Below are 17,151 nucleotides of genomic sequence, written 5' to 3' on the forward strand. Positions count from 1 at the left end.
AATACTGTGTAAATGCAATGATTCCTGGGAAGAAAAGTCAATAGATGTATTTACTGAGAGATGAAAAGGAAAGAGGCCTCACCTTCAAAGAGTTTACAGTTTCCTGAGAGAATGTCAAAAAGTCTTGGAGGTGAAAGAGACTTTCGAGGTCCTCTAGTGAAATTTGCACACAGTGCATGGATCTTGGCTACAACCTCCTTGACAGATGGACAACCAGGCTCTGTGTGAGCATTCCCAGGGTTGGAGAACAATGTTACTTTGTGGGGTCTAGTACATACAGGTCTACTTCAAGGTTTTTCCTTATTGGGGGCTGAAATCTCACCCATTGGGACCTCCTCCAGTTGGTCATCATCCTGCCCTCCGGTGCTACACAGGACAAACCAAATTTTTCTTCTGTATGACTGTCTGCCTGTCAGTCATTTGAAAGGAACATCATGTTCCTTTCCCTTACCCTGTAGCTCGTCCCCCTTTAGCCTTCTCATCTTCAAGGTAATCACCCCAGTTTCTTCAACAGTTCCCCAGATGACTTGTTCTCTAGATCCTTTAGCATCCTGGTCCTGTTTTGTGAAGTCTCTAGTTTTTCACTGTTGCTCTTAAAAGGTGGTCCTTGTAAGAGTCTCAGTCCTCTAGGTATGATCTGACCAGAGCAGAGAGTTATGGCACTATCTTTTCCCTTCTTCTTGCCACTAGAGTTCTGACTGATGCAGGAAGGTTTGAACGGAGGCTGGATCTGAATCCTAACCCTACCTCTTACTACCTGTGTGACTTTAATCAGTTTCCCCATTCAGAAAATGAGGAAGTTCAACTACATAGCCCCTCAATTCTCTTCTGGCTCTAAATCCTTGATCCAATTAACTATAAAATGAAGAGATTGTACTAGTACCTTCCAAGATACCTTTCACCACTAAAAATATGATCCAATTGAAGAAGGACTGAAAAATAGAAATCCATTTATCTTCTTGATATAAAGAAAATAAAGCTACCAGACGAGTAATGAGACCACTAGGCTGGGAACTGAAACATGAATGTGATTGTTCATAGATAACAGTAGTGGCTGGACCTTAGCCATGAGGTCCATCAGGCTGTCCCAGCTGCCAGGAGAGGGTTAAGAATTTGGCTCCTTTCTTGAGTGGAATGGAATGTGAGCTGAGAAGGAAGAGTAGGCGTGTTTAAAGGTTGATCATTTCAGTAGCCACAAAACTACCAACTGCTATAACTCAGCATCTTCAGAGCAAAGGAGACATGGAAGAAAAAAGACTGCCAACATCTCTTCTCTACTCACTTCTGCTTCTTTCCCTTGACTTTGCATTTGAGGCCCTCCATAATCAAAACCCTTTCTAGCCTGATCTCGCTACTTCCTTCCACCTGTGTGCTTCTCAAACTGAACCACCCTCTGCCCCTTAGAGGAGCATCTTAGTAACCTGTCTCTACACCTTTACGCAGAATGTCCTTCCCTCCATGACTTTCCTCTACCCCGCCTCCATCAATATCTCAACCTGCTGAAATTCTTTCCAGTCTCTAATACTCAAGTTCAGTCTTTTTCAGGGGACCTTCCCTGATGCCCCTAATCAGGAACAATCCTTCTCTACTCAGACTTCATGTAACCCTTAGTGTGCACTCCCTTATGCTCCAATCTTGTATTATTTTGTCATCTGTGTGCATGAATAGTTTACTATTTTGGGTCATTATCAGCACCCTATGACACCGTCAGCATCATTAGGGAAGAGATGGTATTTTATATGTTTCCTTCTAGGCTCAACTCAAGCACCAGAGCCTGTGTGAAGCCTTTTCTTATTCACTGCTACCTCCCCTCCAGTTGCTACCAACTGCCCCCTCCCTATTACTTCATTTTTTATATACTCACATGCTAGCTCATCTGGTTAGATTATAACTTCCCCAGAGGGAACGACTGATTTCACTTTTGTCTGAATCATCAATACCAAGCATAATAGGTGCTTAATATATGCTTATTAATGGATTTATATATTATTTGTGTCTACTCGACAGAAAGGAGGGTGGGAATGGACTTGTGATTCTTTCAAAATAGGGAACATATACATATGTGTGTGTGAGAGAGAGAGGGAGGAAGAGGGGGGGAGGAAGAGAGAGAGAGAGAGAGAGAGAGAGAGAGAGAGAGAGAGAGAGAGAGAGAGAGAGAGAGAGAGAGAGAATTTTTATGGAAATGCCTTCCACCAATTCAGTTCTGCCAATACGTCAGCAATATGCAGTCGTAGAAATTGCCATGGCCACTGAGAGATATGTTGGCCTGCCCTGCTCATGCAGGTAATACATATCAGACGTACCTTATTCTAAAAGGGTTTGGTTAGATGGTGCAGTGGATGGAGTGTTGAACTCAGAGTCAGCTGTATAATCCTAGGTAAGTCACTTAACTTCTGTCTGCCTCCATTTCCTCATCTGTAAAAAGGGGATAATAGCACTACCTCCCAGAGTTGTTGTGAGGATCAAATGAAGTCATATTTGTAAAAGTACTGTAGAAATGCTACCTCTTGTAATTGTTGTTGTTTCTCAAGAACTCTCATATCCATGTGCCATCTAACTACATATGCAATTCAAAGGTCAGAGTGCTCAGTCCTATTTGACCCTAATTTTAGAAATGAAATACTCATTATCAGGTTTTTTTTAATTCACCCTAGATGCTTTGCTTTATTTTTAATTTATGGAAGAAAACAAGCATTTCCATAACACAGTATAATAAAAGATGATTGCACATGAAACTGCCCGACTCAGAACTTATTAGCAGACACTTGTAAATGCTTGTTGACTGATTGATTGCTTAGACCTGGGATTTACTTCCTAGTGTTTTTCTTTTATTTTTAAATAAAACAAAAGACTCCTTTCTGGTCCCTGCCACTTCCATCTCCCCTTCAGTGTAATTTCACCGAACATTTAAACATCTAAAAATATAATCCATGGAAGACTCAAGGACAGCCTTAGGTCAGGTTGGCTTCTCTTTGTCAAATTGAGATCTCTCCAAAGAGGGAGAGAGGGAAAGACAAAGAGAAGCAAATAAGCAAATGGTCCTAGTCATATGTATCCCTGTGCCCTCTGAAGAATCCATTTCTGCTCTATCACAGTCTCTTCTCCTGCTTTCACAAGGAGGAAAAAATTCAGGACTCCTACAGTAGCATCTGCTGTTATTAAGGACAGAGAGTCAATAGAACTGATTTTGTTCTCACTTCTTTCTCTTTCTCTTTTTTTCTGTCTCTCTGTTTCTGTCCCCCACTCTATCCCTCTGTGTCTGTCTGTCTGTCTGCCTTTCTCTCTCTCTCTCTCTCTCTCTCTCTCTCTCTCTCTCTCTCTCTCTCTCTCTCTCTCTCTCTCTCTCTCTCTCTCTTTCTTCCCCTCTTCCTCCCTCCCTCCCTCTCCTCCCCATCTCAACAGAGTTAAAAGCTCTGGCTCCAAATGGCAAACAGATTATTTTTAGTACATTTTTTTGTTTGTTTTCCTGGTCAGCATTGTGATACAGCATATTGTTTTAACTCTCATTGTGTTACTGCACTGAGCTGTGAATGGTTCAATATAAAAACAAGTCTCACGCCCTATCTCTTCTTTCCTCCTAAGGTGAAGGCAGCTTCCAAGTATGTGGACGTCCCTGTGAGTATCACTCAAAGTGTTTGTTGCTGTCTTCACAATCGGAATGGTGCTGTTCTTAATGATTTGGTGCTGAATTTTTAGTCATTAGAGAGAAGGAAGCCCAGAAAGTTTCTGAGTAATTTTTTTCCCCACATGGGAAATCGATGATGATGATTTCTTTCAGCCAGAAGAGCTTGAAGCAGAAACAAAAGCAGCCTCACAGTACGAGACTAAAGTACAATTCATTTTCATTTCATTTATATTTGGTTTTTCTGGTAAATTTCATTCTAATATCATCTTACTCAACCCCTCTTGCTTACATCCCTTGGGGAATTTTATTGTGAGCTAGAAATTTGTATAAGGGAGACAATATTTTGATGAAAACAAATAGAGTCTGAACTTGTTCATTTTTTGGTGTGTTCTGCAATTGTTTTAAGACAATCTTGCAAAACCCCTTATAATTAGAGGAGGCCTCATTAAAGAAAAGAGCCCTTAAAGCTCACTTAAAGTTGCCCAAAATTTACATTTAAATTGAGGTTAAGTACAACATATGAATGCTGGAGTATGGGATTACCTGTGATAAACCAGGATACATTCACAGATAAACCTTGCCCTGCAGATTAGCAAACTAAAAATGAAGCGATTTAAATATATTGTATGAGAGGAGATAAGAAAATGATTGTGCTTCCATTTAGAATAAAAGAGATGGAGGTCTGTTGCAAAATATTAAATTTGGAGAGCTTATCTCAACAGCTACCAAGGGTCTTATACCGAATGTTTCCGGCCCTGAACGTGGTTAAGTGTCTTCGTTGTACAAATACTTATTAGTTAAGATATGTCAGTTTCCAAAGGGATTTATATTAACATTTAAATTCATTTCCCCTGAAAGTGTGTTACAGTTTATTGGCTCACTTCTAAAAGGACAATAAATTATCAGAAATTGGACTGAAATTAGCATTAGCATACATTTTGTTTGTTTAATGAAAGAATGTGGAGTCTATAATTATACCCTGAATTTATATAATGCTTTTTATCTAGGGAACTCACAGTCCTTCACCTTGATCAGCCTTGTAACATCTCTGTAATTGAGAGTGGGGAAAGGTATGATAACTTCAGAGAAGCGGGTTGACTTGCCAAGATACAGGCTGAGCCAAACTTGAATGCCAGGCTGCCTACATGATTCCACCTGGCTGCCTGGTACAGCATAACCCTAGTGCCAAGCTGAACATCCTTGTCCAATCCCAACAGTCTAGATGGGCCATTCTAACATAAGTAAGACTGCTTAATAGCCCACACCTAGTACTTTCCTCAGTTCAAATTAGAGATATCCATGAACGGGACCACCTTTCTGAGCCTCTGAAGATTCCAGCATAGATCAGGTTGCTAAAGTTCCCTCTTTGTCCTCAGACAGCTCAGAGAAATCTCTTACCAGTCCTCTACCAAAGCAACTCTCTCTCTCAGGTTATAGATGTGAATGAAGGGAATGGAACCCCATAAGTACACTTATCCCATGGTTGAGGTGACTCACCTTTGCCAAGCATCTTCTAGTCTTTGGTATATGCCATTGTATATGTTTGATGGCTAAGTTCCCAAACCAAAAATGCAATGGAGGGAAGCCAGGCTTTTCATGAGCCTCTGAACACATGGAAACAGTAGCCATGAACCAGCCTCTGCTCCTGTGATTCTGGCCACTGCTAAGCTGGTTACATCTTAAGACAGCTTTACTAGGTTAAAGAGCATTAGTTTGTTTCATCCACCTTTAGCACCAGCTTCCAAGTCACTTGTGGTCAAGCTTGGCTTAAATTAAAAAGATGGGCTAGATTGCTATGTTACTACAAAGAGCTTAATATCCTCATATCTGATCTTAAAAGAGACTAAAGTTTATGTGGAAGTTAAGGTTTTGGCTCCTGCTGGTAGCAAAATGGGCCCAGATTTCAAGAGGGAGCTAACGATGATGTTCCTCCACAAAAAGTGGTATATTAAAAAGGAGCAGTGGTCTATAATTTCTAGCCTGAGTATATGGACAGAGTCCTGAACTGGAGTTAGGAAGACCTGTGTTCAAATTCTACCTCGCATATGGATTACCTCCATGACCTTGATCTGTAAAATCAGAGGGTAGAACTAGATCCCTGAGGTCTTTGCCAGCTCTGATGGTCTATGAATTTCTTTGGCTATTACTTCTATAGGTTTCAATTTCCTTAACTTTAAGGGGGTGGAGTTGGATGAAAGAGAGGAGGAGGGAGAAACAGAGAGGAAGTGGGGAGAGACAGAAAGAGGGAGAGAGGCTAAGAGAGAGAGAGAGAGAGAGAGAGAGAGAGAGAGAGAGAGATTAGAGAGATCAGATGTAGTAGTAGTGGTGATTGTAGTAGCAGTAGTAATAGCAGCAAGTTGGGCCTCATTACCCAGCATTATTCAGGAATAAGCAACTCTACATTATGTCTTTCTTCAATTACTACTTATCTCTTTAAGTGAAGAAAATAAGGTTTTAAAGGTGAATTTCTCTCTCAAATTCATCATGCTTCCTGCCTTCATAAAGAGCATGCTAATCACAATTTATCTTCTTTTGGATAACTTAGTACCATCATTATGAATTCAGTCACATCAGTCCATTGGATTGTGCTGGGATCCCCACGTCTCCAGGACTACCTAGGTGTGATCTCTTTGTCCCTACGATGAAAATTCCCAGATTTCTGCATTTATTGTGTTCTTGGTTTATGCATATGCCTTTGTCTTTGTCCTCCTTTTCTTCCACCATTACTTCTCACGGCTATCAGGCTATCTGCCTTTAACAGCTGAAAGCTTATTTTTATAAATGCTTCTAATCTAATCTAATGTGTCTAAAAGAGCTGATGACCAAAGTTATTAGAATTATTTCCAAAATAAGTCAATGGGCTCTAAATAACATCCCGAGGACTGTCCTGAAATACCTTTCTTTATTTGCAAAATTCAGAGGCCACAGGGTGTATTGAATATAGAGCCTGTCTTGTGACCAAGAAGTTCAGGTTCAAGGCTGACACATTTTAGCTGTGTTATCTTAAGCAAGTTACTTAACTTTTCTGTGCTCTGGGCAGCTAAGACTAGACATTGAGATCTGCTTTGGCAGAGAGAGTTTCCTCCCATGGGCTTTGACTATACCAGCGAAGTCACAAATCCAGTCCCTCTCCCTCGTAGGGACTGAGCTTCCCTACCTCTTTATCATTGTGTTTATTTAGGTAGTTGCAGTTGTCAGATAAATGACCTCCAGATAACTGAAGTGCTGCTTTGGTAGGGAACAGAAAAAATGTCAGCAAACTTCATGGAGCCAATTGCTTGTACATAGGTTCAAGTTTCTGAAATTTGCAACAAGATGAAAGGTATGTTTAGAAAATCTCTCTAAACCAAAACATGGAAAGGACAGTTAGCCTTAAAAGTGTAGCTGACTGCTTGTAAAGTAGGTGAATCTGAGACTCCCTGCAGAATTTCGTTCCAGATTCTCTTTCCATATAAATGATATTTCTTTGAAAAGGACCAGAGAGGCCACGAACATTTGTTTGGGTCTAGATTCATAGAATCATTATGGGGAACTGATGGACGTGAAAACTCCCTCCACAAGGCAGAACAGCCAAGAATTACCACAGGCACGGGGAGTTGAGGGGACTTATCCAAGGTCATACAACTGGTACCTGTCAGAGGTAGGAATTAAACCTAGATTTGTAAGGTCACAGATTTAAAGCTGAAAGAGACCTTAGAGGTCATAAAGTCTAACCCTCTCGTTTTACAAATGAGGAAACTGAGGCTTAATCAGGTGAAATGATTTCTCCATACAATTAGTAAGTTTTCAAGGTAGGAGAGAAATCCAGGTCTTCCTGACTCCCAAGGTCTATGTGATGTTCCATGCTGAGTTTCAGTAGAAACACTATCTAGGAATGAACACCCATAATAAGAAGGCATTAAGTAGTTTTGAAGTTCCTTAAAGGTAACAACTCTGGTTTATAGAGCAGGTAAAGGTTTATAGAACACTGTTCCCACAATGACATCTATTATCCCACTTCCCCTTAGAGATAATGGGGAAATTGAGGCTCAGGGTCACTCAACATTAGGCCTGGAATTTGATCCCCAAATCCCATCTCTTCTCAGGGGGTATGAGCCCCCGCCTCCTTCTGAAAGTGGAGTTAAAGTGGAGTTGGTTAATCAAGCCTCAGTGGCAAGAAGACCTGACAACTATCATTTACATCTCCTTCCAGAAATGCTATTATTTTGTATCATAAAGCTCCAACCATTACAGGACCATCACAGCCCTGGCGTATTCCTGTCTGCAGAAAATTGTTGAAAGTGTAACACTTGACTACAGCCCCATTGGTTTGTCCTCATTGTTTTTCAAATTAATACCTTGTCATTGTTTCAGCAGGTGTTAAGAAATGTTACTGGCAACCCAGGGGGCTAGCATTGGCCCTTTGCTTGATAATTGTTTGCTTTGTATCAGGGAAAAAAATACAGTCCTACTGTTTCCAAACCTTCCTCATTTTCACCCTGGAAATTACACAGAAGTGTTAACTAACTTCAATTTGCAGTGGCTGACAGTCACGTCTGGTAGGGAAATGATACTTTGTGATCTAAGGTAAATCACAGTAATGAAAACTACTCTTATTAGTTATTAGCAAATGTATATATCTGCCGCTGTGGAAACTTCAGGAGGTTTGGTGGTGGCTCTCCCAATGACCCACATTACAGTATTTTAATGGGTTTCTTTGGAGCTAACTTGGATTGCAGCATCTCCAACAGGGTGATCTCCAGGTTTGGTCTGGGGCTGTCCCCACTTTACAAGAAATTGTTGCCCAATTGCTCTGCGCCTTCTTTCCACAAAATCCCATTTATATAAAATGTATATTTGTGATAAACAGTATCATTATATTTGTTACTATTATTATTAAACTATAAGAATGGATGGAGAGGCAGAGACAGTAGCCCTGTATAGGATCTGAGCAAGTTGATCAAGTGGAAAATATAAGCAAACTTGGATAAATGAAGACCTTGATTTTAACAACAAAGAACATTGTTCTTATTTTCACTAGACCTGTGATTTTATCAGTATTGGGAGCACCTGAGGAGAAATCTCCTTGACCAACACAAGCTGAGGTTCTCTCTCTGCAATTTATATTCTTATCTATGGATACAAAGCCAGTATGCCTCAGAGGAAGGACTTGAATCTAGGTCTTTCCATTTTTTAGGACTGCTCTTCTATTTCCTCAGTATGCTATTGTTTTTGTAAAGGCTGAAATCTGTATTTTACACACTCATTTTTGATCGAGAGAAAGGGTGTTGTTCAGTTTTTAATGACATAAGATGGCCCCTGGAACATCAGTGGACTCTGAAGCTCTTTCATTGGGTTTGCAGTTGCAGACCTAGCCTGACTACTGCTCAGGGGCAGCAAGTGAAAGTGTTTCTGTGAGTGATTCTGCTAAAGATAGGAGAAAAAAAGGGAGGGCAATGATAACTTCTCTGAGTCTCTGCCTCCCCAATCTCCTGACTTTTGTTCTTCATTAATGTCTGACTCTTTGTGACCCCATTTGAGGATTTCTTGTCAAAGGTACAGGAGTGTATTTCTTCTCCAATTCAGTTTATAGATGAGGAAACTGAGGTAAATGGTGTTGACTTCCCCAAGGTTCCGCAGCTAACGTCTGAAGTCACATTTGAACTCAAATCCTTCTGACTCCAGCCCCAGCTTAGCTGCCCAATTCACTGCTTAGTCGCAGTTTTATATGAGGAAGACAAGCCGGAGGCAAGAGAACATTTTAACTTTCACTGGTGTCATAGATTGTGTGTGGGAATTAGGGTCAGAAGACCTGGGTTCAAATCCTAGCTTTGCCATTCAACTTTTCTGGGTCTGAGTTTCCTTCTCTATAAAATTAGATAACTGGACTAGATCTGAGGTCTCTTCTGGCTCTAAAACTGTAATACTAAGCATTTGCAGTGCTGTCATATAGGAAAGGGTAAATTAGATTTGCTCTAGTTGGACCCAGAGGGCAGAACTAGAAGCAGTTAGGTATAAGTTGCAAAGAGTCCAGTTTAGGCTTGATGTCAGGAAAAGCTTCCTAAGGACCTGAGCTATCCCAGAGTAGAACAGGCTGTTTTGGGAGACATGGGGGTTTCCTGTCAACAAAGCTCTTCTAGTCAAAACTGGTTGACCACCTATCAGGTACGCTATAAAGAGCATCCTTGGTGAGAGAAGGATTGAAGAGGGCTCATTCCAGATCTAAAAATGCCACAGTCCCTGTCCTGCTGTTCCAATATATACCATGAATGGCACTGTGGGAAACAGCCTTGAAAAATGGATGGCAGAATGTGGCCAGAGAAGGGATCCTAGAAAAGTCAACAGCAGGTGTTCCCCGGAAGGGGATGGGAGAAGGAATGAGAGTGCAGGACATGGAAACGATGTCATTTTCACATTTCTGTGTTTCTTTGCAGAAGCCTGGGATGGACGTTGCCGATGCCTACGTAACTTTTGTCCGCCACTCTCAGGATGTCCTCCGTGATAAGGTCAATGAGGAGATGTATATAGAAAGGTTATTTGATGTAAGTAAATGCCTTCTCCTCCTTGCAGACCAAGGAGGAGACTCTCCAAAATGTGACAAAATAAGAGACAGGAGGATAAGTCACATTTTGAGAAAAATAAAACAACACCCAATTGGTTATTAAATCCAACCAAATCTTTCCCTTTCCTCTGACTCAGGCTCTTGTCTCTTGTCTCTCTGTTCTGAATCTCTCTCCTCTGGTCCTTTCTGTGTGATTCGTAGGGTAGCAGTGTCTTTTTATTAAGCTAACACATTCCCTCACCGAGCTTGTGAGGAAGCTTTCTCGGAACGGGCAGAGATCTCTCTCGGTCACTGTTCTCGTCAGTGTAATCCAGTCCCATTTTTTAGGGAGCCGTCTTCCAGTCCGGGTGCCATTCACTGCCTACATACCTCTGTTCTACCCTGCTGCTTGTCTCTCGCTGCCTGACAGCTGTGACATGCAGATGAGCTCCTAGGTGCTGTATTGTTATCTCCTCGAGAATGACTAAGTTTCTGGGGGGTTTAAAGAAAAAAGGAAGAAAATATCTTCAGCTTCTGGGCTTCTGAAAAGACCACGCTGTGGCTATACAGCCTCCCTGAAAAACGATAAAATTTAAAACCTTAAAAAAAAAAAATAGCTGCACATGACTGGAAGACCCTGGATTTAAAAAAAACTTCTTGAGAACACTGACTTGGATGTCTTGGGAATTAATCGTTTTCAGCCCTTCCTCCCTTTCTTTTTTTGACAATCGCCATGTCTGCACTGCCAAAGTAGATAACTAGACCCATACCCTACTTTGGCCCTTACTGTCTATTTCAGGCCAAAGGGATTGGGACAGGAGCATTGGGAGGAGGGGGGGAGGAGGAGAGGAGGAGGGAGTGGAGAATTGTTGGAATGATCCCAAGAATGATTTCTGGGTTCCACATCATTTGCCAGTGTAGACCTGGCCTGAGTGCATGGGAACCGATTTCTCCGTCTCTGTGTTTGCTACCATTGTGTGTGGTGCACCCCTTGTCCTCGTCAATTTTATGAAGAGTCGGCTTCTCCCTTTAAGGTTTTGTGTCTCGAGTGCCAAGGCAGTGTTAGTGTTTTGGTCTACTTTGGGATTCTTGTTTCTATATGATTTCTTTAATTGTGTACAGCAGTTTACATTGGATTTTTTTTTTATTCCTTCTTGTTGTTTCATCTTGGTGATCTCATTGCCTGGCACAGCTTTCCAATTTCCATGCTTCCGACTTTTGATGCTTTGTCTTCCAGCTCATTGGCTTCCATAATGTGCTCTTTCCCCCCACCCCCAATCATTTTCTTTTCCTACATGATATTCCACTCTTCTGCATTACTTTTATTTAAGAAAACTCTTTAGAGTTCTCATTCTCTCTCTCTTCTCTCTCTAGCTCTCTCTCTCCTTCTTTCTTTCATTCTCTCACTGGTGACCTCCCAGATGAAAATGGAACTTATCTCTCATGTCAAATGTTTTATCACATTATCTCAAGTGGCATGAATTAAAATCAAATAATCTTCCTGTGTACATCTTCTAGCATGACCCACCTCCACTGAGAATGCCTCATACATGCGTAAAACACACCTAATGCCTCCTCCTTCCTCTGCATGCGTGCCTTTTTGAGAGTATGGAGCCTCGAATGCCTGACACACTGAATCACCCATCTAGTAGGCATTGAAAAAAGGGACAGCCAATGCCACCTGTAGCAGGGCCTCTAATTATGCCCTGACTGTCCGGCTCTGTTGAACCAATTCCATAAAAGACAAATTTTTGAGGAGCCTGTGGATTGCTCTTTTCAATGCCTAAGCTGCCTTTTTCTTTGATCCGTATCTCCCAAAGCACAGTTTGGTGTGGTCCTTGCGTGGTGTGCGTATGTGCGGGAGTGTGTGCGTGTGTGTGTGTGTGTGTGTGCGTGCCCTCTTACCCTTGTGCTAGCCAATCTTGAAAACATCCACTACTAAATTTGTGGTTTGAGCTGCATCCCAGCCTGTCCTACTGTTTGCAAACAGCCCCCTCCAACTTTTTTTTCCTAATTAGCATGGGGAGGAGAATCTCAGACATTATGGTACTAACTCAGGAAATAACCTATGTCCTTTTCCAACTTTCTAAGAGGAAAGTGTCATCAAAACCATATTTTAAAACAAAGGTACCTTTGTAGAGCAGCCATTCCTAAATACATAAAGGTTTCTGCATATTTGTTGAGTGATATTGGTCAATGAGAAATAATTTCAATTACATTATGGATTTCTCCCAACCTATCTGCCGCCAACCCCACCCCCTGCCCCAGAGTCAAGTCACTTTGATCTTCCACCGATAATATTTTCCCAGAAAGACCCATGCTCCCTTATCGTGGCCACCTATCAGACTTTAAAAGTTTTAACCAAGTTACTCAGAGACTAACCAAAGCTTCCTTTGTAGCAGCTTAGGTCAGTGCAAAGGAATGTATTGCTTTTGCCCGCATTTCCTTTCCAAATCACCTCTTCCCTTAACATATAGAATGTTGGTGCTAGGCAACCTAGCTGAGGGAGTAGCGAGGAAAGCTCCTGAATCTGTCATTGATTTAAAACATTTGTCATCTGAAAGACCCAGATCTTCTCAAAAAACTTCATTACCATACTGACTGAGTAATGTCATTCAGCAATGACTGTTTTTCTATAATCTAGCTACACAACATCAGATTACCAACATGTTTGGTTATTTGCGGCTTCTGTCTTCCTCCAGCATGGTGTTTATTTCTTTGTAAGGAGAGCTCAATGTCTTTGAATCCTGTGAGCCGCTTGTGTCCTCTGAGCTCCGGTGGAAAGGGCTCGTAAAGAGCATTCAGTTGGGCAGTAATTAAACACCATTGGCCCTTGCTTTTCTGAGGACAGGAGTTCCAGGGAGGAGAGAGAAACAATTGCCAGAAATACTTCAGAAGACACTAGTAGAGCTAAAGATTTCTTTTCCAAGTTGTTTCGTTTTTTTAAATGGCAAAAATGAATAATAGACAATGAGCATTTGGGAGAGAAGAAAAAGATTTCTATTTCAATATTTTATGTTTTGTTTGGAGGGTGGCAAGTTTCTGTGTCATTTTCTGTGTCTGAATTTTGTGTATCTGTTCCCTTTGCCAATAATAACTAGCTTTTATGTAAAGCTTTAAGGTCTGCAAAGGCATTATCTCATTTGACATGCTCAACAGCCATGCAAGGTAGGTGCTGATCTTATCCCTATTTTTCCATATTAGGAAACTGAGTTTCAGAGTGGTTAAGTGACTTAGCCAGGGTCACCCAGCAATTATGTGTCCTAGGCAGAATTCAAACCCAGGCCTTCTTGCCTCCAAGTCCAAGCACTATTTTTGTTTTGCCTTGTGATTCAAGGTTTTAATTCCAGGACTGCTGCTATGCTTGTGGCTACGGGCCATTTCTTGACTGCATTTTCATGGCTCTCCTTTCAGATCTTCACTTTAAGTACTGGTCCTCCTTCGCCTTTTGTCATTGGGAGAAAAACAGGCAGACATTAGAATGTGAAGTGGGAATATTTGGGCTAAGTCCTCTAAGCATGTTGAAAGTTCTCTTGGAATCTGAGCCAGCCACCCCATCATACCACAGATGCCTTCCACTACCTGAACCATTACTATATTTTTGAGTGGAAGCTGGAACTTCTGGGAAATTGTTAGGATAGTGTTAGTTGGATTTTTACCTATTTCACTATATGAGTCAAGCAAACTTTCTCAACCTCCCTGAATTTGTTTTTAATTAATTTCTATTTTTGTCCAGTTGCTTTTCAGTCATGTCTGATTTTGTAACTCTATTTGGGGTTTTCTTGGTGAAGATACTGAAGTAATCTGCCATTTCCTTCAACAGCTTATTTTACAGATGAGGAACTGAGGCAAACAGGGTTAAGTGACTTACCCAGGGTCACACAGTTAGTTAGTGTTTGAGGTTGGAAGTGAAATCACAAAGATGAGAAAATTGACTGTTATAAAGTATGTGTGAAAGCATAAGCACCATTTCCTACATGATATCCCTCATCTTTTGAATACTTCCCCCTCCCACAATATGGCAAACAGGTCTTTCAACCTACCTTTAAGAAAAGTAATGACTAAAGAAGGAGATAAAAATTATATTCAAAGAACTTTATATTTCTGCTATATGAATGTAGACATTTCTGTTTCTTCACGTATATTGTTGCATTTTGATTAGACTAATGGAATAGCATTGTGAGCTCATCCTAGTTGTTACAAAATAGCAGTCTATGGGGTTTTTTTTAAGTTATTTTTTGATATCTGTTTTTCAAAGCAGGGAAATATGGTGATAATTATTATCTGATTTGAATAAATGCAAACATAGCAATTTAAAATTTTATCCCAAAGTGTGAGTTTTAAGCATCTGATCCAAAGGAACAGCGTAGCTGTTTTTTTCCTTTGAGGAAACAATGGGTGACCTTTCCCCCAATATAAAACAATCATGGGGGATTGTGTATAAAGCTATTTGCCATCTTCCTAGGAAGGCCATTTGAGAGCAAAAAAAAAATTACCAATTCATGGAACAAAGATGCAAAATTCAAATGTCCATTAATAATGCAGGTGGCTTCCCACCCCACCCCTTCGCTGATGTTTAATTCAACATCTTTCCCAAAATAAAAACATGCATTTGATATTAGAGATCAGTTCATCAAGAGATATGCCTAAGATTTCAGTGACTAAACAAAAATTAATTTATTTTTTTCTCCTTGTACTTCTTGAAGAGACAGCCTGAGTAGGAGATCAGGATTAAAACAGATGTGCTTAGGGTTAGCTCATCTGCTTAAACGTCGAAGGCTCAGAGATCAGTGATTAAAAAGCCATCTCCAACTCTGATGAAATCCCCAGTGGGAGGAAATATCCTTTCTTTCATAGAGTTCTTTTTCTGAGTCCTGTGTCAGAGTAAACAGGACTTGGAAAACATTGGATCGGAGAGGATGTGTGGTTTATGTGGGTCAATTATACACTTAATCTGACTTCTCAGGGATTAGGCTGGCAGAGATTGACTCAGAATTTGGCTTCTCCATAGCAGTTACCAGATCAGAAAATACTAAAAATGCCCAGTAAGAACTTAATCGTTCAGTGATAGGTCAGTGATAACAGCAGAATGATGCTGTTTGGACTAAGTGTTCAAATGTTCTTGTAGCGGTCTTGGTTTACCATTTCATTGTCAAATTATACAAACATCTACATTTAGGACCAATATAAGAATAAACTGAATGTATTTTTCCTAAAAAGATGATTTGGAAAAGATTGCCTCTCTGATTTGTGATTTCAGCAGCAGAGGAACTTCCAGTGTGGGAACTCCACCTACCCACCCAGATCACCACCCACCTATGACTTGTAGATGTTATCATGAAAAATCATGGACCTTTAGAACTAGAAGGACCTTACTGGACATCTAGTTCAATTTCTTCATTTTAGCGATGAGGAAACTGAGACCCAAAGAAAGAGGAACCTTTTCCCAGGCTCAAACAGCTAGGAAAGGTGGAAGTGAAGACTTAAATCTAGGTCTTCTGATTCTTTCCATCTCCTTTCATGGCTTCCCTTAATAAATCCTCAGGAATTGCCTGAGGGATTCTTGGTAAATAGATCTAAAATTGGCCTATCAGCACGGCTGATGATCCGCATCTTGATCTATGGATTCAAATGCTATTCACATCAGTTATATTTTTAGAAAGCAACAAACTAGTTGAGGAGGGAGATTATTTTGTTGTAGAATAACCAGTTGTCTGATAACTCAACTGGAGTGTATTCTGATGACACTGTCTTGGCTAAGTCACTTTACTCCCTCTGAGATGCATGTAAAAAATGGAGGGATTGGATTAGGTGACTTCTAAAGCCCCTTCAGCTAAGTATCGATGATGCCATAGAGTTTGCCAGATGATTCGGCCCTTAAACAAACTATTACCTCTGAGCAAATGCAAAATGAGAGGATTGGACTCCCATTGGGGAAAAAATGGGAGAAAATGACCTCTAAGATATGTTTTAGCCTGAAATCAATGATCCTACAAAATGTATTCTACTGGAAAGTTTTTCAGATGGTGGGACCTTGAGCAAATTAATTTACCTCCCGGGGCCTTAAAATGAAGCTGTCTGCAGTCCCTTTCAGCTCTAAGTCTGTGATCCTAAGATAAAGGAGGCAAAGTTAGAATTTTGGAGCCTCAATGAGAAGATACTAAGCCAAAAACAACCCATCTATCCCAGGATGTATATACATTGAGCAGGTGTAGCAGTATCAGGAACGCCCCCTCCTATTGTTTGGTACTAAGACCCCAACATGTTCCTTAGAAATCTAGCTTCATTAACATTTTTCACATTGTCTCTACATTTTTGTTTTGTCAACTGGCAAAAGAAATGACTTAATGAGCCCAATAACAATAGGCAGCATTTCTATAGTGCTTTATGTTGGATGTTTATGATCAAATATGTCTTGTTTGATCCTCACAACAACCTTGGTATAGAGGTGGTTTGTTGTTATCCCATGTTACAGGTGAAGAAACTGAGGCAAACAGAGGTTAAGAGACTTGGCCAGCTTCATGTAGCTAGTAAGTAAATAAGTAAGGAAGTGTTCCAGGTCTCATTCTACTTGTTGTTGTTCAGTCACGTCCATCTCTTCTTGACTCTATTTGGAATTTTCTGGGCAAAGATATTGAAGTGGTTTTCCATTTCCTTTTCCAGTTCATTTTACAGATGAGAAAATTGAGGCAAAAAGGGTTAAGAGACTTGTCAAAGGTCACACAGCTAGTTAGTATCTGAAGCTAAGTTTGAACTCATGAAAATGACCCCTCCTGACTCCATGCCCAGCACTCTGTCCTTTTTGTCACCTAGCTGCCCCTATCCACTGTGCCATCAAGCTCACCAGAAATTTGTGAATCTAGATCCCTTGACCTAAAAATATCACTGGGTTTCTTGTTGGGTCCCACAAGCTTTTCCTTTGAAATTATACACTTATTCACTTATCCAAACTAAAGGCCAATGTATCAAACAAGCTTAAAATGGGGTTTTTATCAGTCAATCAACA

The 17,151-nt window shown here is 40.7% G+C and overlaps 1 protein-coding gene across 2 annotated transcripts in view; it reads left to right on the top strand.

Annotated features, from left to right (window-relative positions):
• CADPS (calcium dependent secretion activator) overlaps positions 1-17,151 on the top strand; it is a 544,059-nt gene that overhangs the window by 491,000 nt on the left and 35,908 nt on the right. For both annotated transcript variants that reach the window (XM_072598786.1, XM_072598785.1), the window contains 2 exons: positions 3,583-3,615; positions 10,039-10,146. In XM_072598786.1, coding sequence (XP_072454887.1) covers positions 3,583-3,615; positions 10,039-10,146 — 141 coding nt within the window. The remainder of the gene's footprint in view (positions 1-3,582; positions 3,616-10,038; positions 10,147-17,151) is intronic.

This window comes from Notamacropus eugenii, chromosome 3, assembly GCF_028372415.1.
Source record: "Notamacropus eugenii isolate mMacEug1 chromosome 3, mMacEug1.pri_v2, whole genome shotgun sequence".
Lineage (NCBI taxonomy): Eukaryota > Metazoa > Chordata > Mammalia > Diprotodontia > Macropodidae > Notamacropus > Notamacropus eugenii.